Source organism: Spermophilus citellus, assembly GCF_964194105.1.
Source record: "Spermophilus citellus genome assembly, chromosome: X".
Lineage (NCBI taxonomy): Eukaryota > Metazoa > Chordata > Mammalia > Rodentia > Sciuridae > Spermophilus > Spermophilus citellus.
Window position 1 is genome coordinate 45,329,391 of NC_138190.1, and position 27,729 is coordinate 45,357,119.

A 27,729-nucleotide genomic window follows, 5' to 3' on the forward strand; every position below is an offset into this window, starting at 1 on the left:
AAAAGGAAACTGAGATTGGGGAAGGGTGGTGGCAAGTTTGGTCTAGGTAATATAAAGAAAAGCAAAAAGAGCCTCATATCTAGCCAAAGCCAGATATCTCAGAGCCTTCCCACTTGCCTCCCTTTGTACCTGGGCTTCGGAGAATGGCAGAGAGTGCAGAGGTGCTGCTGTGCCCAAACAGACGTTCGTGCATGAGCTGTCGTTGACGTGCTTCCTGCTCTCGTCTCAGGGCTTGAGCCTCAGCTGCTATGTCAGGTGGCATCACAGCCAACACACTATCTTCCATGTCCTCCAAGACACTACGGCGCAGGTCTGAGGGCAGAGTCTGGATGAAGGTCACAGGGTCCATGGGGGTGTCAGAGTTGGCATTCTGGGCTAGTTCCCGTCGCTGCTGCTCAGCTCTTTGCTGTGCCAGCACCTATGGATGGAAGTTGTCAATGGGGGCGTAACTCCTACCCAGGCAGCTTGGCCCCACCATCTCCCTGCTCACATACTTCCTCCTGAATGGCTGGAGGCAGGGCAGCCAGGAACTCAGGGCTCACTTCAGTCACACCAGGATTCCCCACCACTGCAGGAGCTGAGCTATTTGTGGAGGGGGCACTTCGGGTTGGTGGACGTATGCCCAACTGGTTCTGGAGGACTTCCCGACGGATGTCATCAGGAAGAGCAGCCAGAAAAGAGGGGTCCACACCTTCAGGAAGACTAATACCTGAGAGGAGATATAAGATATGAAGGACTCACACTTCTACTGATAGCTGGCCCTTCCTCTTCCTTTTTCTGTTTCAAGGCACCATGTGGTAAGCAACTTGCTTTACCATGTGTTCCCACCATCATGTACTGGCCTCACCACAGGGCCTTAAGTAACTGGGCCCAAATGATAATGGACTGAAATCTCCAAAATAAACTTTTCCCTTTTTAAAATGGATTACCTTGGGTGTTTTTAAAAAAAAATTAAAAAAAATTTAGTTGTTGATGAATCTTTATTTTATTTATATGTGGTGCTGAGAATTGAACCCAGTGCCTCATACATGCAAGTGCTCTACTACTGAGCCACAACCCCAGCCCAGGTAGGTATTTTATTTTAACAGTAATGAAAGGCTAACAGATACCAATGACGATCAGAGAAATTAAATAAAGGTCATATGTTGTAAAGTTAGGAAGTGTCATAGTGAGAGAATGAGTGAACTAAGTTAAATTGGCTCATTCTATTACATTATATACCAGCATCCTCTCACTGCTAATCCTTTTCCCACATATACATGAAGTATTTGGCTGGTGGATATTCCCTTGCCAGGGGCTACTGGAAGCTGAAACAATCTCAGGACAGCCTGAGCACATAGGGAACTCACCTGCAAGGGGATCTTCTTCCTCACTGCTTGTTGAAGGCAGTGGCTCTTCCAGGATTCCTCGGGAGTCTGCTCCAGAAATGGCCACAGCAGAATCTCTGGTGGAAGAACTCTCAGAGGATGCAGGGGGAGAGCTGCGGGAAATCATTCTCAGTTTTTCTTAGTGCCACACATTTTCCCATTTATAGAATACTCCTAACATCAACAGCCCTTTTTCAGCAAAACCAACTTAATTTTCCCAGTACAATAAGCATACCTATTAGTTAACAGGTATGAATGCAACACCCAACACATCTCTATTCTCTTCTAGCCAATGCAGTGCTTACCTGTCCTCAGGTTGCTGGGTAGATTCCCCTGCCCCATCAGTCCTGCCTTGTACTTCTGCCACAACTGGTGGGGCATCCCCAGGAGTAGAGCTGCCTGCTGTGGGCTGCTCAGAACTGCCAGCTGCTGAAGTGTCACCTACAGCCTCCTCTAGAGTACAGGAAGCTAGGCTGCTGGTGTCCATGGGAGAGCCTTCCAGTTGACTGCTGACAGCAGTCAGTGCATCAGAATCTTCAGCTCTCTCTGGGGAAAGAGAAGCTAGGAGGAAGTCACAGGGAGAGGTTAGAGTTTTGCTTGGAATCAGGCCAATATCTTCATCCCCTGCTGGTCTGCTGTTCCTACTTTATTTCACCTGCTTTTTAAGGAAGGTTCAGCTCAAGTCTTTTCTTTCATTTCTTGAAGTTCACTGTTCTAGGCATGTTTGTGAAATAGCTTCCCTAGACACCCTAGATGAGGGATCCTGTCACTTTCCAAGATTTCCCTCAGGCATGGTTATCTAAATAAACTAGATTCAAAGGGGAAAAACCCAACAGTCTTTCCAGGGCATATCACAGGCAGCTTATTATATAGCACAGACAGTAAGCAGGTGGAATACCACTGTGCTGAGAATTTTGAGGCCCCATTTCAAGTCAGTGGGAAAGAGCGTCATGAGATAAAGAGCATTTTTGCCAGGAGGATGTGAAAGCTGTGTATTTGAGGTTACGTGCTTGCCATCTGTGGAACTGTTGTTTAATCCCAGTTTAACTGCTTACTGAATGCCCTTGGGCTAATTATTTCCCTTCTGAGTTTCAGTTTATTCATGGAGATATCACCAATTACGTTACAGAGTTGTTTTCAAAGTTAAATAATAAACCTGACATGATAATCTATGAACAGTCATTGCAGCTTACAGTTGATATCCTCATTAGAATTATAGATGCTCAACTACAATCACTTCAAGTGATACAGAGAAGAAACCTCAACTTCACCTAACAAAGCTAATGTGTGCACACTGAAGTCCTTCTTACTTCTCTCAAGAAACAGCAAAGTTACAAAGACATCCATTCTTCTCTCTTGTTCCATCCATCTCCATCAAAAGTTAAAATTTTACTCACTTATAGTGGGAGCTGGGGATAGCTCCATCTGAGTCGTTTCTGCTTCTCCACTTGGCCTCGTGGGTCCTAATTCCTCTGACTCTACAGGCATCAATAGCTGTGTAGAGCTTCCCCCTTCTCCAGTTGGGGATTGCAAATCTTGAGGAACCTCTCCCAAGGATGGTGGGGGTGGGAGTGCTGGTTGCTGCTGAGAAGGCTGAAGAGTGCCAAGGGTCTCCTTGGACTCAGATGTAGCTGCATCAGTTGAAGAAGGGGTTGTTGGGTAGCTGTCAGGCATTGGAGTCCCATCTTTCTCGGAAAGAATAATAATGGAGGTTAAGGGGAAAATCAGCCAATGACCAAGGGAACAATCCTAATCAGCACATGTGGCTTGACCAATATTCCACTCAGACAGTGACATTATACCCCTTCCCACAATCAACCCTCCAAGGAACAGTTCTTGGCTCGTCTAGTATACCCAGGATGAGGACTAAAGCATGGTGCTGTCACTGAACCAAGAGCTAGATATCTAATTCTGTGGATCCTAATAAAACCTTTTCTGTGCTGAAGGTTAAAGGGGAAGATTTCAGGCCACAGAGGCAGGGCGAGGCTAGATTTTTCTGAAGCTACTCAGAAAAACCTACCTCCCCAAAATCTACGGAACCCCCGTTTCCTTATGTACTTAAAGCAAGAAATGGTCAGAATTTACCTCAAAGCTCTTAAAGTAAACTTTCTATTCCCTTCTGCATATTTTTGTTCTATTACTAAATAAATGAAGTTATCTTACAGTTGAAGAAGAACACATTTGAATTTATGCCCACTGAGTTAACCAATTAATGCCTGAATCAATGGAAGTCAAGCCACTTTATACTGGTAATCTGCCTCACCCTAAATATCATCTCTACCCCTTTACTCCCTGATTATCCAAGGAACACCTACACCTACAACTTAAATGGTGATAACATTGAAAGACTTGGTGTGAATATGCCACACACCAGGGAAAGTAGTAAGTTGTATAGTTATCTTCTTATTGGGGTCTAAAATCCCTACCCCACAACAATACAACTTACTACCTCACCCTGACATGAGCAGAATCCTCTAGTAAGGGTAGTAGGAAAAAGGACACCTACCCCTCCTTCACTGCGTTAAAAAATTGTGTAGGCTTTCTTTTCCCAACTCAAATACAAAAAAAAAAAAAAAAAAAAAGTAGAAGACAGTTCTGAGAAAATTAATAGTAGGGGAGATAGAATACCACATGGACCATTTGTTAGAATCACAAAATTGGTACTGACCATTGTTAAGATAGGATAGACAGCATATAGTCATACCATTTAGCCCACAAAGCTACCTTCCCCAAAAGCAGATGTCCAAGACAGTGTTCTTAGACTTTTAGATTCCACAGAACAATTGAGTTTAAGATTGAGAGAAAGACACACACACACACACTAAAGTAGGGGTTATTAACTTAGTTTCATCATGTAAGAAAAAAACATTTTATCAATATGATTTAATAAGAATATTTTGACACCGAAGAACTAGAAAGAATATAACCTCAAAAAACAACAACTCTATGAATGGAATTAAATTCAGCTTCAGGAAAAACATATTAAATCTTTTAAATTTTGTTCATTTCCACTGAGGACTGCCATTTGAGTAGTGTCATCAGGTGTTCTCATGAAGTGCCATCCTATGGTGTTTACCAAAGACCAACTGTCTCAAAGATATACATACTGAGTTTCAGGGGAAAGGTATAGGACACATAACCTTGTCAGAATGAAGCATTGCATAACCAGAATAGGAACCTAAACACAGCCAAGTTGGAGGGGAAGTGTACCACCGTGGGAAAGACAGTAGACTGTATAGTTATCTCCAAGATGGGGTATGACCCTAAAACTATACAATCTACTACCTCATCCCACAGAGCACCAGTGTCCATCTTCAGCCCAGGTGGGCCAGCTATTCAGAAGGGTCAGGAGAAAGAACATATTTATCAATTAGCAAGAAGGATGAAAGGGAGGGAGATTTACCTGAGAGGTTCTGTTCAGTGGAGTCATTTGTCTTAGATGCAGTACACTGCAAAGAGAAGGGATAGACCAGTGTGGAAATATTCTAAGAACACAAGATAAAGATCAAACTGTGTAAGTCACCATCCCTCACCTAGACCTAGACCAGCTAGGAGTTCAGTGATCTGATAGAAAATGATTTTGCTATGTTATCAAAAGAAGATGATCATTTCAGTATGCAAATATACATCTAATTTCTCTATACATACTTAGAGTTTGTACTTTAGCAACAAAGCCTGGGTTTGAATGGATTGGGGGTGAAAGGGAAACTGTTGGAGGAGGTGCTACTGAACAACGATAATAAAAATTACATTAGGGATGGGCATAATCACCAGACTAGCCATAAATTTTTAGTTTCATCTAAACCCCTTTCTTGGGCTTATTTTGCATACTCTAGCTTTTTTGTTTTTCTTGCAGTGCTAATGATGAAACTTGGGGTCTGGTTTATATATACTAGGCAAGTGCTCTACTGTTGAGCTACATTCTCTAGTCCCACTCCAGCTTTTTTTTTTTTTTTAAGCAATATGCTACCTTTGCTTGTCTTTCATTCCTTTTCATGTGTTCAAAACTATATTGTTTATTAGGCCCAAAGTTCTATAAAGATATATTAGATCAAGCTTATTATTATAACTGAACATCCAATGGCCTCTTTTTGCAGTGTTGGGAGATCAAACTCAGGGCCTTGGGCATGCTAGGCAGGTGCTCTACCACTGAACTATACCCTCAGTCCTCAATGTCCCTTTTTACTCATCTATAAGTAAAAACCACATGAGTAGACCTTCTATGCAAGGTCACAGAAGTTTCTGAAACAGGTGGCTTCTTTTTTTTTTAAACTTATTTTTTAAAACTTTTTTTTATGTGGTGCTGAGGATCGAACCCAGTGCTTCATGCGTGCCAGGCGAGAGCTCTACCATTGAGCCCCAGCCCCAGCCCCCCAGGTAGCTTCTTTTTAAAAACTAAAATCATGTTAGATATAAATTTGAACCCTAGAAAATGATATGGAGGTGACAGAATTCAAGATATGAACTTTTTCTCTGACACCTAAGTCAAACTTATTCAAATGATGGAATAGGGTCATTCTGGTAAGGCGCCCCACCACTGGCAGTCCACTAAGAAATGAAAATGAATAAGAATATGGGCTGATCAGGGTTTCTTCCTTGTCTAGCTGTAGTCCTTGAAGGTGGATTATGAGATGTGATTTTTGAGGACCAATTGTGGTTCTGGCTCCAGTTTCCCCCATTGAGACACGGAGAAAAAACATTCCCTCGGGGTTTCAATTTTTACCCCCCAAAATCAGGTATAATTAATTTGCAATGAGTGATTCCCATGTTCAATGCAAACACCCTGAGATTCTTTCAGTGAGTTATATACCATATTTATGCCCAAAACACAGGAAAGTTAAGGCAGATCTGGCCAAAGATGAACCCTCCCAGCCATTGGGAATCACCTGTGCACTCTGATCCCTGTTCTCTTTATCTTCTTTCCCTTTGTCAGTTATCTTTGTTTCTTCCTCAGCCAGTTGTTTCCTGCGTTTCTCTCGCCTCTCTTCCAGCTCCTCATCTCTCAGGAATTCCAGGTGATTGACAATGGGCACTTTAACCACTACATCAAAGAGGCAGAGATCAGAGGCTACTCTGTGGGGTGAGTGGGTTGGGAAGGAAGCCAAAAGGCAGAGCTTGTGGCCACAGAGAACCAGGGAAACAACTCTCTACACAATCGTCCTAGCCCTGGAAGGCTTACTACTGCCCTGATAACCAAGCTACCACACACCTGAAACACAGTCGTGCATGCTCTCAGCATCAAGAACTTTGCATTCCTCTGTCCAGCGGGTCAGGGCTGTGGGAATGCTGGACAGGGTTCCTGTAGGGGAATAAATGGGGGTAAGATTTTTGGCCTTGTTAAGTGTCAAATGATCCAAAAAATATGATCCATGTTAGTATTTTCCTAACATGGCCCAAGGGCTATCACAAGGTTTGGTACATAACGTGTACCTAGACCATTTTGTTGCCCTTGGCTAAGTCACAGAATGGTCCCAGCTCCTATAAAATGTATTACTTCTAGGGTAGACACTGTTCTGCTTTTCCTCAGCTAGGGAGAAAAAAACCTGATAAACTCCCAAACTCTACTCTCTCCCTTACCACAAAACTTGCCTGCTTGGCTGGTAGCTGTGCTCTGGTCGTGGAAAAAGTCATCCAGCAGTTCGTCATCAGACCGGGCGATGATGTGGACGTCATCGTTGCCCACCAGGAGGCGGGCCCGACCCCGGCTTTGTAGGGGAAGACTACTGCTCAGCTGAAGGATGTCAGCAGCGGCGGAGGGACCAAGCAACCTAGAGTGATGGTGGAGTACCATGATCACTGTTAAGTCTGCAGCAACCTATTACCATGAAATCCTCCATCCAGATCCTCTATTAAAATTATAACACAATTATGGAACTTATCACACTGCATATAAGCCTTACTTTCTCTTCTGATTACTGTATCAGTTTTATAGCTTTATTTGGGTTGAGATTGCATACTACTCTATTGTTATAAGCATAGACCGAGTACCACTGACAAGCTTGCCACATGAGATGAATAATAATTGCTGAATGTCTGCATGGGACATGTCACACAGTTTGGTACTCCTCTAAAAGCTGCACACATAACCCACAATAATCATAATACACACACACCTTACTTGTGGTAACATTAAATGAATGACTATTCCCCTCTCCCAGTCAAATAATGCTGAAGCTCAGTAAAGATTTTTATGAGAGCTCTGGTAACTCCAACTGATTTTCTTTACAACTCACCTCTGAAGTATAAGAGGAGGATTGGGCTGGCGATTCCCAGGGTAGTGAACATGAATGGTGTGGCCCGTATTGGCCGTTAGCTGCCTTAGGGTCCTCTGACTGCGTCCAATGCCCTGGGTGAGACGAGTTGTGGAGGAGCCACTGCCCAGTGTCAGCGAACTGTGATCTGCATGGCGTACCATCAGTGGGTGGGTGGTAGGGATATTTCCTGGGGATGGGGGGATGTCTGCTGCAAGGACAATATGCAATGGGATCAGTGCCAAAAAGAAATTTCTTCCATGATTGTTCAAGCAGAACCATGTCTCCTGGGCCTTACTTCCTCACACGGAAACCTGAGCTTTGTCCTTTCTCCCTCATTCCCACACCACCTGATCTACAAACACTGATACTACCATAGCTTATACAATCATCTCTCATCTAGATACTGCAACAGCCTCCTAAATTGTAACTTCTCCCAATTCACTCTCCAAATTACAGCCACAGTAATGCTTCTAGGACCCTCAGACACATGCTGCTCCCTTCATCTTGAAGACTCCTTCCTCTCCCTCATCTGCTTTTACTTCTGGCCTAAAATGTCACTTCCTCTGTGAAGTCTCACTTTGATAGACTGGGTTGGATAGTCCTGTACTCTGTGCTTTCTTTCTTACCATGTTACAATGTAATGCCTGTACTTATAATTCCTAATAGACCATAAGCTCCTATAAGGGCCAAGGATTGCTTTCTTCTTTACTGCTTTATCCCCAGTACCTAGGACACAGTAGGCACACCTCAAATATCTGTCCAATTTGCTGAATGGACAGAGGCTCAACTATAAGACCGATGAAAATCACAAAAATTCAAACACTATCATAGATGATATCTTGACTATTATCAATCCAATCTTTTTTTTCCCTTTTCATACTTTTCATTTACAGGTGATAAACTGAGGCTCAAAGAGGTAAGAGATTACTTGGCCAAGACAACAGACCAGACCAGTCCAGTGTTTTCTGCTATATTATGTTTGTGCTTTGAGGTCAAGACCTGTCCTATCAAGACAGCTTGAGTCTAAGAACTTGACTATCTAACTTGATGCTAAAAGGGAATTTTGACGTTGATGGGGGAGGAGGGAAGAGATTCATTCTCTTCCCTGAAAAGATGCATCCTTGATGAACAGAGCGAATGTTCAAATCCATTCCCCAATTCCAAGCTCAAAGGTGTTCCATCCAAACCCTCAAGATCCAGTGTTAGAGAAAAAAAGATTATTGATTGCCCTATCCACTGTAGCGTGCATTCGGGTGCCTGATGCAGTCAGCTTTGGTTTCATTTTTTAATCAAGTAAATCATCAAGTTGTCCAGGCTCCAAAATGGCTGCCTGTTTACTGAGGTGGAGCAAACAAAAGCAGCCTCTTGCTATTCCTTCTTGTGAAATACGCTATCGAGAGAGATGGATTCAGGTATCCCTTGCCCCAGGAAGTCAGCATAGGAAAAGAGTGCTGTTGGTATCAGATCAATAGCTGCTTTGGTTCACTGCTTGGCTTACCCTAGAGAAGGGTATAAGAATCAAGAGAGAAAACCCAGCTGAGCCCCTGTATCTTACTAGCACTGGAGAACATGTTGTCAAACTCAATGATGAGATCATCCTCCCGGTCAAAGCGCTCAAATCGGACCAAGGGAGAAGCGTTCATATCAGGGTAATCCTCATCCAATTCCATCTCAGAGCCATCGTCGTCATCGTCTTCATCTCCCTCTTCACCTTCATCATCCTCCTTAAGGGAAAATAGGAGATGGAGAATTGCTGGAGGTAAGGGTTTTCTGAAGCCTGGTGTCATTGGCCACATGTGCACATGAGGGAGGGAGGCGCTGAGGCTAGCTAGCAACCCAGACTGTTGGTTTTCTGCAGTTCTCTGTTCCCATGGAAGAGGTCATCTGAACCAACCCAAACACAGTCCCCCCTCACCTGATCATCTTCCTCATCTTCCTCCTCCTCCTCCTCTTCATCCTGACTATCATCCTCATCCTCGTTACTGCCACTGCTGTCCTCTTCCTGAGTGTGCTCCTCCTCATCCTCAGGGTCCAGGATATTCATGGAATCTAAAACAAAGGGAGCACATTGGAGGACTAAACTGAGTAGCTAGAAAACAGGCTACTGTGCAGGCCGGCAGACTGAGTGGGAAGGCGATGGGGTATCTGACTCTAGGAGAGGAAGAATCAGATCTGGGGTGATGTACAGACTTAGTGAGCCATCCCCGATTTCCTGAAAGTGCCAATCAATGCATCAACACGCTGAGCAGGGTGGCTGACTGTGGAGGCTGGCACCAGGCTGGTGCTTGAGGAGCCACGGTCTAGGACTTGGCCAAGTCTGCTGGTGCCCCCTTTCCTTTCCAGCCCTAATTTGCTACTGACTGCATCCTGTTGGTAAGAGGGAATCTGGAGCGATGACAGCAGGTGGGTGAGAAGAAAGCGAACCAAGTAAGAAGTGATAAACTTTGGGCAAGCAGTAGTAACATGTTATTTGAAAAACTGGCTGAGGATAAAGTGGATGGTGTATGTCAGCGCATGCAGACAGATGCTTCCTTATTCTGCACATGTGGGCAGCTGCCTCCAGGAAAACCCTAGTGTAGTGTCTGCCAGACGTGCAGGGCAAGAAGGGAGGCCTTTCTGGCCTCGGCACTCTCACCTTCTCGGTTGGCCTGCAAGGTGGAAGCTTGGCTGAGGTTGGAAGGAGCTTCATCCATCAGCACGTCCTCTTGTGATTCATCCTCTCCACTTCTGCTCACTGAAGGTTACAGAGCAGAGCCTTCACTGAACAACAGAGGACTTCCCTTTCCAGATTGGGTGCGCCTAAGTAGCTATGTACACCTAGCAGATATCCTTTTTTTTTTTTTTTTTGATGAGGGACAAGACCTGGATTCTCTGTCAACTAGCTAGGTGAGCTTGGCCAGTCACTTTACCTGTCTGAGTCTCAGTTTCCTCATCTGTAAAATGGGATGATCACATCTGTCTTGCCAATCCCACTAATTGTGAAACCACAAAGAATACTGGGTGTGAAAAAGCTTTGTAAAATTTCAGAATACATGTCTACTTCCATTTTTCCTTTATTTCCTTTCTTTGATCAGTAAAATAAAGACAACACATACACCCTCAAAGCCAGGTGACAGTAAGGTACCTTAGCCACTTTCCCTCTGAGATTTAAAAAGGGCCACCCTTAGGGGATGATCACATTTTTTTTAACATTACTGAGGCAGAAAGCCCCTGAACTTCACTGAAGAACTGAAAGGAAAGCACTTTTCTCACCCTACAGCCTCCTCTAGGCCTCCATGAATAAACACTCTTTTGATGTGCCTGATGTTATCACCTATACTGATGGTTACCCCCCCCCACCTCCCCCACACAGGCAATGCTTCAGACCTGCCACAGGCCTGTAGATGGCTTGTGAATTTCTCATCTGTAAGACCATCAACATCAAGACAAGCAGCAATCTAGGCTGGCTATGAGCCCTTAGGCAGAGCTGAGCAAGCAGATGATGAGAAAAAGGGTCCTCCCAAGAGAGACTGAGGCAAAGGAAGAGGCTATACTCAGTTCTGGGGCTCTCACCTATAATTGTACTGTTCCCAGATCCGCCATCCCTCTCAAGCAACTCATCTATCAGGTCCTCCAGCTCATTCTCAACCTGGAGAGAAATAGAACATACATATGGATACACACAAGTCTATCATTGTGCTAGCACTGAAACCCTAATAAAAGCCAGCAAGGGAGCGTACGTTTCTAGGATAATGTGTGACGGAGGAGGTTACATAAAAACCACACACTTGGTGCTAATAGCACAGAAACTACCACATGCTGCCAATCCACACTCAGACTGTCCATCAAATGGGTCCATCCCAGTTAGCTGATACCAGGTTAGTCTTTAGACTGTCCAGGAATACATGCAGATCTCCTTAAGGCCAGCAGCTAAGGACCATAGGCCCATTTTTTTATCCATTGCTACCAGCTCCAGAAATTACAATGCTTTCTCTATAGGGTCCATAGAAGACCATTTTTAATGGCCCAGCAAGAGCTGGTGCTATGGCATAAAATGGTGTTAAGGAGCTTCCATTAATCACCAGAGCCAAGTAAATCAAAGACCCTGGGCCCAAAGCCCTCAGGCCAGCTTTCTACATCAACATTTCACCTGTGTCTAAGTTTTCTGCTTGGGATCTATACCATTTCATAGTACATGGCGCCTTGGCCCTGCCCCCATCCCTCCTTTAATACAATTCAAACACATTTGCTGAGCATCTACTAAGCATATCATCTGTGTTCCTCTGCAAAGCAGACAGCATTGAGGCGAGGATCTAAAGTACTCACCCACCCACACCACCTGGGGGTTTGGTTCAGCGCCGCAACAGGGAATGCTGGATGATCTGCCTCCCTACCTGCATCTCTTGTGAACTGAGCACCTCAGGCTGCCCAGCAATCACCACTGAGTCGGTTTCAGCCTCCCCATCCATGATATCCCCATCTGCCACCTCTGTCTGAGTGACATCATGATCCTCCTCCTGCACTTCTGCTTCCCCAGGCTCGCCTGAAACAATCAACCAACCAGCAAAATAATCAAAGGGTGCCTATGTGCTGGGCACCACGAGGCAAGCATGAAGACAATAAGGTCCCTTCCTCGGGCAAGTTTAAAAATTCTCAGAGAATAAATGAATGGGTGACAAAGGAAAAGACAAGGCTACGTGTGAGGATAGCCAAACAAGGCTGCAATTTGAAGGAATTCTTTGTGGGGCAGATTCCCACACCACTATGACAGATCTCTGGAAGGCCAGCAAGTTCCCAGGGAAACAACACCAAGCCAGAACAGCTGTAATCCCCATGCCCGGAAAGCAACTACAAATTCCCACCCATCCAGCTCTCCAGGCCATTGACTGATTCCCTACCTGGGTCTTGCTGGTTGCTATTAGAGTCCTGCGAAGCTCCTTGGGCATCCTGTTCAGTCTTGCTCTTGCTAGAAGCACTCTTGCTGCCAAAAAGGCTACTGGGCTGGTTCACAATACGGGAAAGTGTTTCCAAAGGCTTCAAAGCAGCATTGACTGTGTTGGCCATGTTGGGGCTGAGTAAAGGAAGATAAAGTGATACACTGAGAACAGAAATACTGGTGTCCTTTTGCAAAGCCCACTAAGGTTCCCACAATAGAAGCTACTAGGAGAGAAAGGGGCATGAGCTCAAAGAACTAATATTCTATTTATTATTTAGAAGGAAAAAAAATTTGACTTAAAGGTCTTCAAAAGAACCCACCCCAAAGCAAGGGTTAAATCAATGCTGTATTTCATAGGGCTGTGGTAAGCATGCGAGGAACAAATTCTTGACTAGAAGCCAGAAGATATTCTACATACACGAACACATGCAAGTAGCAAACCACTTCTTAGACCCAGGATTTGCAATGAAAAGCACCAGCATTTAATAACCAAATATTAAAAGGTTTCAAAGGAACATGATATAAGTTTTAAGTCCTGTGGATTTCAAACTATATAGGGCATTCTAGGATTTAGCAAGTGTCATGGGAACTGTAGTGGGGAAGTGTAAAATGATTTCTAAGTGTAATAAGGCATGTGAGGCCAAGCAGGTACCCACCAAAATGAGCAGTTACGTTTTTAATCTCTTTTATATCATACACATAGATGTATACACGTGTGTGTATGCATGATCCCTAGTGCCCAGATAGAGTCCTCTGATCCCAACAACATTAAAAAGGAACCAAGGCTCATTAGAATAACTGATCCCAGGGACAGGGCATGGAAGGCAAAAGGTAATCCTGGGATCTCATTGGTTTTCAAAAATGAATGGAGAGCTGGGGATCTAGCTCAGTGGTGGAGGGCTTGCCTGGCATGTGCAAGGCCCTGGGTTCAATCTCCAGTACTGAAAAAACAATTAACAGTGGAGGCTGAGGCAAGTTCAAGGCCAGCCTGGGCAACACAGTATGCATGCCTAGTATGCATGAGGCCAGGGTTTAAGCCCCAGCACCAAAACTAAAGCAGTGGCATGAGGTGGAGAGGGTTTAATGGGATTATTATCAGGGGGACCAATCTGAGTATCAAAGAGAATAACGGTAGCAATTAAAAAGTCTATATTGTCAGGTAAACAAAAGTGGGAGTAGGAGGTTCTTTTATTACAGAAGAATGCCAGTTGAAAAATAACAACCAATCAGAAAATCAGTGATATGACCAGTAATGTAAATGATCTAGTCAATGATCACCTATGTCAAAGAACTATTAAAAGAGTATTTACTATTCTCATGATCTCAGAGTACCACCTCACAAATGATTACAAAGCGGAAATCCAATACACACCACACTATGTGAACAAATTTAGCATCACCAATAATGGGATAAAATATATCATATATTTCCTGATGTGAGCTAAGAAGAGTAAATATCATCTATGTAGTATTTTTGCCAAAAAATGTTTAACCTGAACCAAACTGTGATTCTCACTTAATCCTGGTTTAAAACATTCTCCTCCTGGCTATAATACATAATTAAAACATTAGGGGTATTTAAAATATAAAATAGAATATTAATGGTAAATTTCTAGGATATAATAATGGAATTCTAGCTAAGTAAGATATTGTTTGCTCTTAAAAGACATTTGCTTAAGTGTCCGGAGGTAAAGAATCATGTTGTTTGTAACTAATTCTTAAAACACACACACACACACACACACACACACACACACACACACACACACACAAGTTGTAAATGGACCATTTATTTATTTATGGTGCTGAGGATCAAACCCAGGGCCTCACACATGCCAGGCAAGTGCTACACCACCGAGCCACAACTCCAGCCCCTGTAACTAATTCAGACTGAAGTCTGAAAGGGGATGAAAGTAGTAGTAAAGCAAATGGAGTAAAATGCATTGGTTAATACAGGTAGATACATTGTGTTCACCATAGTACTTGAGTTTGAATTTTTTATATCCCACCCCTTTGCTTCATATATGCTATGCAAATAATTTTTTAATCACTGAGCCACACCCCAGATGAGTTTGGAATTTTTAATTGTCATAAAAAATTAATGGGTTTGTATCAAAAAGCTAAAGATGCCTTGAAAGTGTCCCACAGGCCAAAAGTTTAATCATTTGGGCAAGTAAAGAATGATGGAAATGAACTAAAGAATTCAGTCATTTGTTTTTAAAACTGACAAAAATTCATGAGTCTTTAATACAATTTAGCAAACAGAAAGCTAGAAAAAAACTTAAAATTAGTTTGTATCCTGCCTTTTCAGGAGGAACTATATTTCAAGTCACCAAACTTTCTCTTCAGGGCTATCTCACAGAAAAACGCCTAGCAAATAAACTAGAAGGAATGAGAAATCAGAAAGCTGTCATTCATAATTTGCTCAGGCAAGGATTCTCAACTGATGTTAAGGCTATTAATTAGGCACATGCTTGATTTGTCATTAATTTAGTGGTCAGCCTTAAAAGAATTGCTAATGGCAAGTTCAAAGAGACCATGACTCCCCATAACACAATATGGGATATAATACTTCACCTAAGTATATAGTTAGGTGAAGTATTATAAGTCACCTAAGATATACTTTCTAGGAAGAAAGATTTAAATTGCTCAAAAAAGTCTCTACATTTAATTACAAGTTTATAGAAAATATCAGGGAGTAAAATAACAACTTTAAACTCTAATGCAAGGAAGCAACTGGACCAAGTCTAGTAGGTAAAACCTTCTGTAGGAAAGCTGGTCTGGTTACTTAAGTTAGGATCATGAACAACAACAAAATAAAAAACTGAAACAATTAGGAGCTGTATTAGAATAAACACCCTCATACCACACAAGAGCATATATAGTATAATATCATTTTAGCACAAAATACATTATGTTTGTGACAAAAACAAAAAACATGGAAAGATATCTAATATCTAATAAGATAATGGTGGTATCTGGGTGCTAGAATAGTGTCTATGAACTTTTTTTTGATGATCTGTATTTCTCATAATACACATACAATGTTCTTATAATAAAAGATTTGTTATAAAGTGGAGGGGGATGTGGGGAAAAAATCATCACTAACATAGTCCAACTCCTGAGTTTGTAGAGATAACAAAGGTATACAGAATGGCAAGTGCCTTTGCCTTGTTCAAAGTCAAAATACAAAGAATGTGGGTTTCCTATTTACATCCAAAGTTTTACCACCACAAACTGCCTCCTTGCCACTTATATGGATGAGGTCAACAAGGCAAACCCCTGGGGCTGACAAATGACTTTACCTGGACAGGTCCAGGCTATGAGGCACTCTGGCGAGGTCATTAACCAGCCCTTTCTTCAGGAAGAGTCGAATGATGTTGTTCATGCCATTGTGCTGAGTCTTTGCTGTGGCACTGCTATAGAAGCTGGAGGTGGAGGGGCAGGACTCCATGATAGTACTGATGATACACATCACTGCCTGAAGCCTAGGAAAAAAGTATTATATCTCTATCATGTGAATCATATCCCATTCTTAAACCATGCCTTCACTAAATTGTCTCAGATAACCCTCTTGTATCTTTTGTGAAAATAATATCTAAAGAAGTAAGAATTCACTCTCTGGGCGTTAGCATTCATAATTTTCTTTAAGAATAAAGCATATTTAAATTAAATAAAACTAAAGAACCTGCTTAATATCCTGCCTGAAGACCCTAGCAATAAAATGAAAACATCCCTTTGGTTTGTCTATGTTGTTTGCCCAATTCCTCCAAATATAATCAGTGCTCTAGGTATTTGAAGTACCAAAATTATTAGAATGGACCAAAATATATGATGCCAGTATGGCCAGAACTCTTGTTCAAGTGCAAGGAATTCCTGGACCAAGAATGGAATAAGGGAATGCTTTTGGTTATTAGCACTAGGTCAGGTATAGGTTTTACCTTGCATGCTTTTCTGTACTCTCAGCCATAGCCAGTGCCCGTCCCAGGGCTGCCTTAACTTCATTCACTAGGGCCACCTGGGCATCTGTGCCACTCCCTGCAGCAGCCAAGCTTGCAAGAAACAGTCGGGCCAGGGCAGGTGTGTCCTTGTCTTCTGCATTCTGGGTATGTGGGAGGAGGTGGTCCAGAACAAAAGCTAGCACACTGCAGTCCTGAAAAGTCATTAATTGTGACATTTACTCATAAGCACAATTATTCCACACAACTTGCACAGCAACAGGGTAGAAACACACTGAAGTTTTCTGTCAAGTCATTCAAGGTGTGATCATCAGGCCCACCTTATATATGGAAACCATGGCCCAAAGGTACAAGCTTGGAAAGTAGCAAACCAATGACAAAGCTTTGGGAGCTTTATTAAAAACTTCCAAAACTTCATGTAGATATCATTACATAGATATCACTGATATTTCTTAATATTATTATGCATATTTAGTGGAATTGTTCACAACAAAACCTATAAAATGTACCAGGACACACTAAATACTTCCCTATCTGATAGATGGGTCATCCGAGGCCCAAAGAAAAGTGGTTTGCACTAAAAAGTTAGTCAAGGGACAAGAATTCAACTCTTGATTTAATTGAAGGGCTATAATTCCTCCAAAATTAAATTATATTTACTGACATCTACAATGTGGCCGGAACCCTGTGCTACAAAATATGAAGAACTAAATGAGAGATAGTGTAGCCAACAGACACAGATATGTAAAATTATTTAATGCAGGTTTACCTAAAGTAGCAAAGAAGGATCAAAACCAGGGGAAGTTAAATTAGGCCAAGGTCTTTTCTTTTTCTCTAATTTCTTTTCTAATAATTCTTATCTTAGGAAGCAATTAAGTTCTATAGTCACTCAAGCAGATTTGGGAACTATATGAAGGTGATGGCTGTACAACACTTTATTTATTTATTTATTTATTTTAAAGAGAGAGAGAGTGAGAGAGGAGAGAGAATTTTCTTTTTAATATTTATTTTTTAGTTCTCGGCGGACACAACATCTTTGTTGGTATGTAGTGCTGAGGATCGAACCCGGGCCGCACGCATGCCAGGCGAGCGCGCTACCGCTTGAGCCACATCCCCAGCCCTGTACAACACTTTAAATGTACTAAATGCCACTCAACTGCACACTTTAATCTTTATTTTATTTATTTATGTTTATGTGGTTCTGAGGATTGAACCCAGGGCCTCGCATGTGCGAGGCAAGCGCTCTACTGCTGAGCCACAACCCCAGCCCCTCAACTGCACACTTTAAAATGGTCAATTTCATGTGAACTTTGCCTCAATTAAGAAAACACGATGAAGAATTTTAAAGTACGTAAACTTGGATCAAGTGAGCTTAGAACAATAATATTAGAAATAAAAATTAATTTCCAATAAAATACAAAGTTAAAACTGCTTTCTGAATAAAAGCAGTCAGGTTACAGTAAACACTAGAAAAAGCTTTACAGTTTGGGAAAGTAATATGAACAACTAGAAAGCACACAGCTTTAGAACCAGATCTGGGTTCTGGTTTCAGCCATGTTACCGTGTAGTGTAACCTTGGGAATATTTGAAAGCTTTCTTTCCTATATTAGAGAAAATACCAGTAATCTACCACTGCGGTGAAGAGGACTATCAATTGTATTTATTTTTTAACATTTTTTTTTAGTTGTCAATGGACATTTATTTTATTTACTTATATGTGGTGCTGAGAGTCGAACCCAGGGCTTCACACATGCTAGGTGAGTGCTCTACCATTGAGCCACAACCCTAGCTCTCAATGGTATTTATTTATTATATCTAAAGATAACCAGTATCAATAGGTGACTGGACACATATTATACAAAATACTTAACAACTAAAGATAGTTATAACTAGTAGGTCAAACTATTATAAACTATGACTACAAGTGGTATAAATGTGTAAAAGGCTTTAAAAATAAAGCCTAGTATATATATTTAATGTGAATGCCACAAAAGACTTATATCCAGAAAATACAAAGAACATTATAGAAAACAAGAATAAAAGAAACCTGGCATAGTGGCACATGTCTATACTCCCAGCTACTTAGGAGGCTGGGAAAAATCACTTGTGCCCAGGAGTTTGAAGCCAGCCTGGGGAACACACCTAAGACCTCATCTCAAAAGAAACAAAAAAGACTTCAATAGACACTTCCCATAAGAGAATATCCAAAATGGCCAATAAACACACAAAAAGATGGACAAGAGAAAACTGCAAATTTTAACCATAATACCACTATAATCCTGCTAAAATGAGTAAAATGAAAAAATACCAAGGGTTAGCATGGAGGCGAAACAATCATAACTTCTATATGCTGCTGGTGATAAAATAAGTTGATACAACCACTCTGGAAAACTTCTGGCACCATCTGCTAAAGTTTAACAAATGCACGCTCAAGAGCTTGGCAATTCTGCTCATAGTCATACATTCCACCCAACAGAGATGTTTCTATATATTCACCAACTTGTATAAGAATGCTTATACTAGCCCTGTCGTGATAGCTCCAAAGAGAAATCTGCCCAACTGTTTATTAACAGTAGGATGGAACAACAATGATGGCACATTCACAAAATGGATTTCTAAACGGTAATGAAAAGAAACTCTAACTATACACAAAAGTGAATCTTGCCAATGCATTAAGCAAAAGAAATGTCACAAGGAAGAATTCATATAACAATATTACATTTATATAAAGTGCAAAACCACTGTGTGTTTGAGAAGTCTCTGGGAGTTTGCATTATTTACTTGGGTGACTGTTCACACGAAAAAATTAACTGATTACTCACTTAGGATCTGTGTATTTCTAACATGGATTAAGGTAAAAATGGTTTTTAAAATGAAGCTGCAGGGCTGGAGTTGTAGCTTAGTAGTGGAGCACTTGTCTTACACGTGTGAGGTGATGGGTTTAATCCTCAGCATCACATACAAATAATACATACATAAATAAGTACATAAAACTATTATGTCCATCTGCAACTAAAAAAAAAAAAATTAAAAAAAAAATGGAGCTGTTTTCACATGCAAGTGCCCTTGCACATCCTCAGAATCTTCATTTACAAACCATAAAATATGATGTGTGACCCACAAAATGAGACCCCGTATATGGAAAAAAAAAAATCCCGGGACACTCACTTAACATATACGGTAACACGATACACTTTTTCAAAGTGCCTACTAATCTGAAGACAATTCCATATTGGGACATATAAAATATGACTTCATTCTCTTCCATAGCTCTATGAAAGACATTTAGATGTTTTCTGTATTTTTATAACCAATATTGCTAGCACATCTGGTATTTTTGCACGTGTGTAAATACATATGAAAGTCCTATATTTTTTATATATTTGATTCAGTCAATGCATTTATTTAGATGTACCAAGTATCTCTCAAATTCTATATTTTCTTCTCAAACTTTCCCCCTTCTGTGCTCTTATCAGATGACCATCAAATTAAATAATAAAAAAACAAGAACTTCTTCCTTCATACTTCCAAATCCAATTCTTATTCATTTGTACCTTTAAAATATCTCTTTAACTCATTCATTTTCCACCAGCTTCACCAAAATCATGTGTTACCTGGATTACTATATCAGATCCCTAACTGGTCTCTCTGAATTCAGCCTTACCCTTTGCAATGGAGACACTGTAGGCCAAGAGATTTCCAACAGAACGAGTCACATCAGATCATTGTCGATAGTGACCCTAATGACTCCACATCACAGGGAAAAGACGCCTAACTCTGACTTATTCATCATTGCACAACCACTCAGCATGCAGGGGTCTTTAGCAAAGTGCCCAATGTATAGTAAGGTACCTAGGTAATGGAAGTATAACAGCTTAAGCAAAAACTGGAAACATTACCTCTTTTATTAGCTCAGATTGGCCCACGGTGTAGCTGTAGTTGGCAATCAGGGTAGCAATACCAACATAGGACCTCACCAACTCTGCCAGAAGACGAAGGATAGTGGAGGTAGGCATTAAAGGTTTGCTGCCCTTGCCTTTCTGCTTGGCTTCCTCAGAGGCCCGGTCCCCTTCTTTATCTTTCTTCCCATCTCGAGACTCCTCTGGAGTTGAAGCTCCTGAGAAAGAACCAAACATTGGTTCAACTCCACACTGGAATAATGCAAAGTCAAGTCTTAGAATACAAGTTCTCTTCCAGTTTAAGTCACTAGACACTTTTGTCACACTGTGGCTGAAGGACAAAGAACCAGGATGACTCTGGTCTCAGACTTGGCATGTAGATATAGTACACCAAGGAGGATTTGCCCAACTGTTAATGTGTCCCTCACCATTTCCCTATGCTTATAATTTTATGTTCCAGCAAAAGTGCACTAATAGTTCTCCCAAAATGCCTTGTACCCTTTTTCATCTCTTCCTTCACTTTTGTCTTCCTGGCACACATTTATCTAGTTCAGCTTGAATGCTGACTTCTATAAATTATCTAGATACATGAAGATCTTGCATGCCCACTATGCCTTATCTAAGAATGCCCCTCCAGCAGTTATCTTGCATTACAATTTGTGTAAGTCTCCCTCTTTAGACCAACTTATTAAAGTGCAGGGATTCATTTTGTAATCTATTAGAGTTTGCCTGCATAGTGGGCATGGATATTCCCCTTGACTCTCATCATCACCCATACTATATATTTCACATGGGCAGTAAGCCTACTAAAATGAATTAACCACAATAGACTAATTATTTGGCTAGAATGGTATCATAAGCATCTGATCAGCTTATGAAAACAACCAAAAGAAATAAGGGGCTGATTTAAAGAGTAAAACTGAAGGATCTTACCACAGCAACCATTAACAGGTAATGGAAATTATAGTCCCATTACTTTAGTATATAGATATATTTTTAACTAAACACTGAGTGCATCCTTGACAAAGTTCCTTAGACAAGACAATCTGAGAGTTACACCTGTATTCGCCTACCCTCTGCCCAGGACACCCACAGTATCTTCAAAATGCCTTCTCAAGAAATAATAACATGAGAGGGAGGAAAGGAAACCATTACCCTCTCCTTGGGAAGTCCCAGATGCAGAAGTCTCAGCTGAGGCACCATCTGCAGCAAAGACCTGACTCTGTGGAAGAAGAAAATTCCTGAGCTATCATGAAATTCAAAGACAGTTGTCCCCAAATGACAGGACTCCTTTCCAGGGTATCATTTGCAAATGCTACAGATTCTCTTTGGCAAACATTTTAACTACATTTCCCCTCTACAATACACTCTGTGGGAAGCTGTCATTATAACATAGTGACTGGGAGATTAGGAGTAAGATAAGGGGGAAGAGACTCAGGGAACATTCCAACCTAAGCAGGGAAAGCCAAGGAAGACTCCAATCTTCATTTTTAGGCAACAGGTAATTTATAAATATATCATAATCAATACTTTTGAAATTCCCCTGGCATAACTCTAAATTCTGTGTACAGGCAATGGAAAAAGAGAAGACAGAAGGCAGTTGGAATTGACTTACATTTAAGGAAAACCCAGACTGTGTATCAAAGTCACTGCTCTGACGAGTAAGTGACCGGTACTGCTGGTATACATCATCACCCATATCTTGCAGGAGCTGGCCAACCTCCTGGGTCATAGCCCCAGGTTTAGGATCAGATTTGTCTGCTAGAAAAGCAGAAAAAACACCTGTTTTATTGTCTACATGTGTAGTAGGCTTTAACATCTAAATTTGTGCAAGTATAGGTGTTTGCACAACAAAATCACATTTCTCATAATGTATCCCTGTCATTAAGCAATGTACGACTATATTAGAGTTTGGTTGACTGATATCCTCATTCTAATACTCACTAGTCTCATGATCACAGACAAGGCTTAGGCTCTTCACTTTCCTCAGATGTCACTACCAAGCCTAAATAAACACACCTGGGGAGCTGGGGTTGTAGCTTAGTGGTAAAGTGCTTGCCTAACATGTGAGGCACTGGGTTTGATCCTTGGCACCACATAAAAAATAAATACATATGAGATTGGGTAAAGGTTCTGTGGTGATAAGAGAAGCAAGGAACTCTTCTTAAAGAGTTCAGAATGTTGTAAGGATGAAAAGCAAAGGAATGTCTCAGATTTTTAAAATTTACTATAGGCAATATTCATAAATTTTGTGCAATTCTGTAGACATCTCATTTAAGTATATCCTAAATAGAATCCAGAAGGACCTGATTAGAACAGAACCTTGGGTTCTAAGCAAGTCATTCATGCTTTTCTAAGTGCCTACATGAATTATATGTAGCCTCTTAACTAGGAATAAAGGTGGGTTGGAATGGTGGTCTCAAAAGTGAGGAAGCCATGCCATACCCTCTAATGTTGGCCCTAGCTCTTTGGGCAATAAAGATGTTTTGCTTTTTAATATGAAAACATTAGAGAATTCCTGGTTTTTAAATTTTCAATCTGCTCACATGATGCTATAATCTCCATTGATTGACTGATTGCAGTACTGGGGATTGAAACCAGGGGCACTTTATTACTGAACTACTTCTCCAGACCTTTTTATTTTTAATTTAAAGACAGGATCTCACTGAGTTGCTTTAGGGCCTTGCTAAGTTGCTGAGGCTGGCCTTAAACTTGAAATCCTTCTGCCTCAACCTCCTAAGTAGCTAAGATTACAGTTGTGTGTCACCACACCTGGGCAATTATCTTTTTAAAAATCTTTGTACTCTCACACAATGAATCTTTGGCAATCTCTTCATTCTCCTGTCAGAACTGACTTATTCTAAGAAACTTTCTTACTTAGCTTACTCTCAGAGTCAGCTGCTTTACCACAGGACTCAATACCCTAATATCTCTCAACACTATATTTACAGATATTATATCAGTTTCTTTAGAGATATGCCCTGTGTCTTCTTCATCTTGATACCCAGACTGAGCATATATACCCAGACTAAGCCATGACTTGGTTGAAATGACTCAGGCAAAACCATATATCTTAAAGTGCCCAGTGAGCATCTTGAGGTAGGCTAATCACATACCTTCCTCTGGAGCATGGTATGCAGCCAGAGCATTCAGCATATCATAGATCACTTCCTTAATTGTATCAGGAATAACAGGCAGGGAGGAAGGCTTCAAAGGAGTTGTCTTCACCAGTTGTACAGCATTAGGGCCTTTAATTCTAAGATTCTCAAATTCATCATCTGAAGCTAAGCCAAAATGAGAGGGAAAAAATCTGTTACTAGGCTGGCAACAAAGAGTCAAAAGATGGCTTGGATAGTATACAAGTTAGGGAAAGGGGGGCATTTTCAACCACTGTTCAAGTAGTATACTACAAAATCTGGTTTTGGCCTTCCCTAAATTCCAAAGAATAGAGGAGTATAGGCTTTAGAGTTAAAGAAATTCTATTTTGAAATGTAGTTCTCTTTCTTCAACAAACCTCATGGTTTTTATTTTTAAATTTTGTTTATTTAGAGGGTTAAATGAAACACGCATGAGAAATGCTCAGTATGGGGCCAAGTACATAGCTAGGGCTCCCCAAATAATTAGTGCCCTTTCTAAACTTTTTATTAAAAATAAAATCCCATAAAACAGTGGAAAATTTCAAAGGACAGTAAAATAAACATCCACATACTGTTCGATAACCCTTAAATATGCCTATTCGCACTTCCTAAGATCAAGAATATTCTCCTATGTAAGTACAATACTGTTGTAACACACAGGAAACAATCATATTATCCACTACATATTATTCAGTTTTTCCCAAACCTCCTTTATCTGAATACAGAACACAATCAAAGTGATGGTGGCTATAATTGCTCTAGTCTCCTCTTATCTTAAAGAGATGCTTGCATGTTTTCCCTTTTCATGAAATTAATATTTTTCAAAGAGTCTGAGTCACTTTGTTTATAAAACAATACACAACATGCATTCATATAATTTTTTCCATGATAATGAAATACAAGCTATAGCTTTTTGGCAGGAATACACAGCTGAGATTGCAAACTTCCCACTGCAATCCATTAGTCACATATCCGCTTCATGTTTAATTATCATTTTATTTACAAATAAACTATAGGTAAGCTCTATTGTTTCACAAAGCTTCCAGTGCCTAGCCTCTTCCCTTTCAAAGCAAAGACTAGACTGAATGAGTCCTTTATATTTCTAAAAGGGATTATTACAGGGTCCAGAGAAGCTACTTAATTACTTATTGAATTGACTGACTGAAATGACCAACCAGCCAATATTCCAACATTTTTTCTAAGTTATAGATCTCTTCATAGAAAAATCTCTGGAATTATACCAGGCCACAGACGTGTTTCAAAGGCCAGAAACAAATTAAACTCACCAGTTCCTGAACCTCGAGGGGCTGGAAGGGCAATGCGTATACAGCAGTTGGCCACTTCTGTGAATATGTCTGGATTGCGGCATGCAGCTGGCCCAAGGACACGAAGGATATAGTTGATCTCCCGGGAGCCAAGGCTGCCAGACACAACACCAGAGGTAGTGCTTCCAGCTCCACTTGTAGCTGCTGAGCGAACAACCTAGCAAAGACAGGGAGAAACACTGCTGACTAAATGCCACTTTCTTAAAATACAACTATAGCCATGGAAGGGTTAACAAAGACTAAAATACAAAACAAGCTCTGGCTCAAAACAGTGAATAGCTTTAGATTTTAGAGATAATGATATACTTGGTCCAACCCATCCCTTCAATTAAAAAATACAAAGTTACAGTACATCTCAAAACTACCAATTCTTAGATCAGAGTGCATGTGATCTTTTACAGAAATTAGAAGATGGGTCTAGACAATAAATCCCACATTGCTTCCACATTTAAGTGTCGGCTCCTAGCCTCTCCAAATGCTATTGGAATTTTAAACAAGAATGGTTCAAGTATACAACACTGATAACCACTTAGTGTATAAGAACAAAATCAAATGTTTTCTTTATGCCTAAAGTCAACCAGTCTGAGAAAATAATGACAGTATAGGACATATCAAACTACAGATTGTTTGCTTTGACAGCACAGGGCTTAGACATAGCCATGATTTTGCTCTTCTAATAAAATTACTTGTCAGCCATGGAGTATACGAAGAAAATAACTTAAAGTACTTCTTATTATCTATTCCTTTGTGAAAAGATTTTCACAAAGATAAACATCTTTTTGATGTCTTTTAGAGGGTACTGGGGACTGAACCCAGGGGCCCTTTTACCATGGAGCTAAAATCCCAGGTTCTTTTTATTTTTGAGACAGGGTGTTCCTAAATTGCTCAGACTGGCCTCCAACTTGTGAGCCTTCTGGGTCACTGGGATTACAGGTATGTGCCATTGTGACAGTCATCTTTTGATATGGTAAGACCTTTAAAAAAAATAAAATAAAATGACCCATGCTCTTTAGGACATTATGGCCCTTATGTTCTGCCCATCTGGTCATAATTATAATTTTCATTTCTTTAACCATAATTTATTTATCTAGTTTTTTACTGCAGGACATTTGATCTCTAGTTTCTTGACATTATAAGCAAGTCCACAGAGAACATTCTTGTGCACTTGTTGGCATAATCAATGTTAGTCTTCAAAAAACTCTTTATTTAGAGTTTCTAGATCAAAGGATATATTACACTGACAGCATCAAACTGCCTTCCAATGTGGCTGCACCAATTTCCAATGGCACCGAAAATAAAAATAAGAGTATGGCTATTTCTTTACACCTGTACCTACAATGAATATTATGAAGCATTTGTGCTTTGATAATTTGATGTGTTAAAACTACAACTTACCTCTTTTTGTTCCCCGTGTCCCAAATACAAAGCTAGGTTCAAAAATGCGTATTTTAACTATTTATCAGCGTGGGAAACATTATCCCAAGACAGTGAAATGAAAATGAAATCTGTTCACAGTCATCCTATGATGACTACTGACAAAGAATTACCAAGAGGACAGAGTATTTTATAAAGTACAGAGAGGAAAAGCTTTATTAGTAAGATATTTGTCTCCCACCTCTCTGCTGTTGTCTTAGTGTTTATGTTCCAAACATTTTATTTTTTTAATTCTTACTTTGTCATTTCTTCTACTGCTTTATAAATCTCCTAAAACATACAAACTTGTTTTCTGATCTGCACAATAGGTTTTTAAAAAATGCCTATCACAGTGCCTGGCAAATCATAAACATTCAAAAAACTTTACTTTTATACACCAAAATACAATATTTTGAAAACAGATTCTTGGGAGAATACCTCACAGGCATTCCTACAATGAATTTCAAGGCATGACCTTGGGAGGGTAAAAAAATGTATGCAATATATCCAGCTAATTATATATCCTATGAGGAATCAAAAGCAGGTTCTGAGACCAAGGAGACCAAAGGTATGAGGTAAAGCAGCATCTGACACCAAAAGGACTCACTTTTTCCATAGTGTGACGGAGAGTGCATGGATCCTCAATGATGTGTCTTAAGAGAAGAGTGACCAGGGGAGTAAACCCATTGAAGCCTGAGCTCTGGGTTAAATTCAAGATCATGCGGGTACTCTTCAGCTCTGCAAACATCATGGCATATTTGTGGTCCCGGGTTAGCCTTAGGCAGAGGCGAAGGGTGGCATGCAAAGTGTCTGGGTCCACAGGTACTCCCAGCATGCTCACACAGGCCCGGATTAAAACAGTCACCATATCTTCTGTTAGGCCTTGGATCAAGATCTCCCCAATTTTTGTTTCTTCTAGGATTGTTTCTTTTTCAGTATTTGTATTCTCTAAGGCCAAGGGGGTTTCTACAAATAGAAAAATAAAAGTTTAGACAGTTTAACTTGATGTTTGTTTCAACACCTCTCCCTCTGAAGTAACCAGCCAAGAACTTAGATCCTATTAGGAGAACCACAGCAAACACCAATTCTTAGGCAGGATGAAAATGCATACATAAGGGAGAACTATGTATCTTTTGTTAAGCAACCTGATAGAATATCACTTGCAATGAAATTGGCCAGACCTTAAGTCACAAAAGCCACCCCAGTTTTAGCTTAAAACAAACCCCCCAAAATAACAAAACGCTCCTTAAAATATTCCAAATGAAAATTCCATACCGTTGACTTTATTTTCTTTACGTTTGATGTCCATTTCTTTGCTTTCTTCCAGTGTTTTCTCTAATTCCTGCCCACTGCTGTTTTTTGAATTTTTATTCAGCCGTGGTACCCTGAGGAGAGTCAGCATCACAGGTCGTCGGTTTCCAGTTTCTTCATTAACCTAAAAATTCAAACAGATTTAAAAA

General features: G+C 40.7%; 1 protein-coding gene across 1 annotated transcript in view; it reads right to left on the reverse strand.

Annotated features, from left to right (window-relative positions):
• Positions 1-79: 79 nt before the first annotated feature.
• Positions 80-27,729, reverse strand: part of LOC308639419 (E3 ubiquitin-protein ligase HUWE1) — a gene marked incomplete at its 3' end in the record, with an annotated part of 125,142 nt that continues 97,492 nt past the window's right edge. Inside the window, exons 41-65 of the mRNA XM_081277679.1 lie at positions 27,545-27,704; positions 26,877-27,235; positions 24,818-25,013; positions 23,511-23,678; positions 22,010-22,155; positions 21,550-21,616; positions 20,395-20,612; positions 16,478-16,689; positions 15,842-16,024; positions 12,499-12,671; positions 11,995-12,143; positions 11,174-11,249; positions 10,257-10,355; positions 9,537-9,670; positions 9,177-9,345; positions 7,601-7,829; positions 6,957-7,135; positions 6,577-6,666; positions 6,254-6,408; positions 4,771-4,816; positions 2,765-3,052; positions 1,673-1,928; positions 1,350-1,480; positions 495-709; positions 80-418 (exon numbers count right to left, since the gene is read on the reverse strand). Coding sequence (XP_081133805.1) covers positions 80-418; positions 495-709; positions 1,350-1,480; positions 1,673-1,928; positions 2,765-3,052; positions 4,771-4,816; positions 6,254-6,408; positions 6,577-6,666; positions 6,957-7,135; positions 7,601-7,829; positions 9,177-9,345; positions 9,537-9,670; positions 10,257-10,355; positions 11,174-11,249; positions 11,995-12,143; positions 12,499-12,671; positions 15,842-16,024; positions 16,478-16,689; positions 20,395-20,612; positions 21,550-21,616; positions 22,010-22,155; positions 23,511-23,678; positions 24,818-25,013; positions 26,877-27,235; positions 27,545-27,704 — 4,437 coding nt within the window. The remainder of the gene's footprint in view (positions 419-494; positions 710-1,349; positions 1,481-1,672; positions 1,929-2,764; positions 3,053-4,770; positions 4,817-6,253; positions 6,409-6,576; positions 6,667-6,956; positions 7,136-7,600; positions 7,830-9,176; positions 9,346-9,536; positions 9,671-10,256; positions 10,356-11,173; positions 11,250-11,994; positions 12,144-12,498; positions 12,672-15,841; positions 16,025-16,477; positions 16,690-20,394; positions 20,613-21,549; positions 21,617-22,009; positions 22,156-23,510; positions 23,679-24,817; positions 25,014-26,876; positions 27,236-27,544; positions 27,705-27,729) is intronic.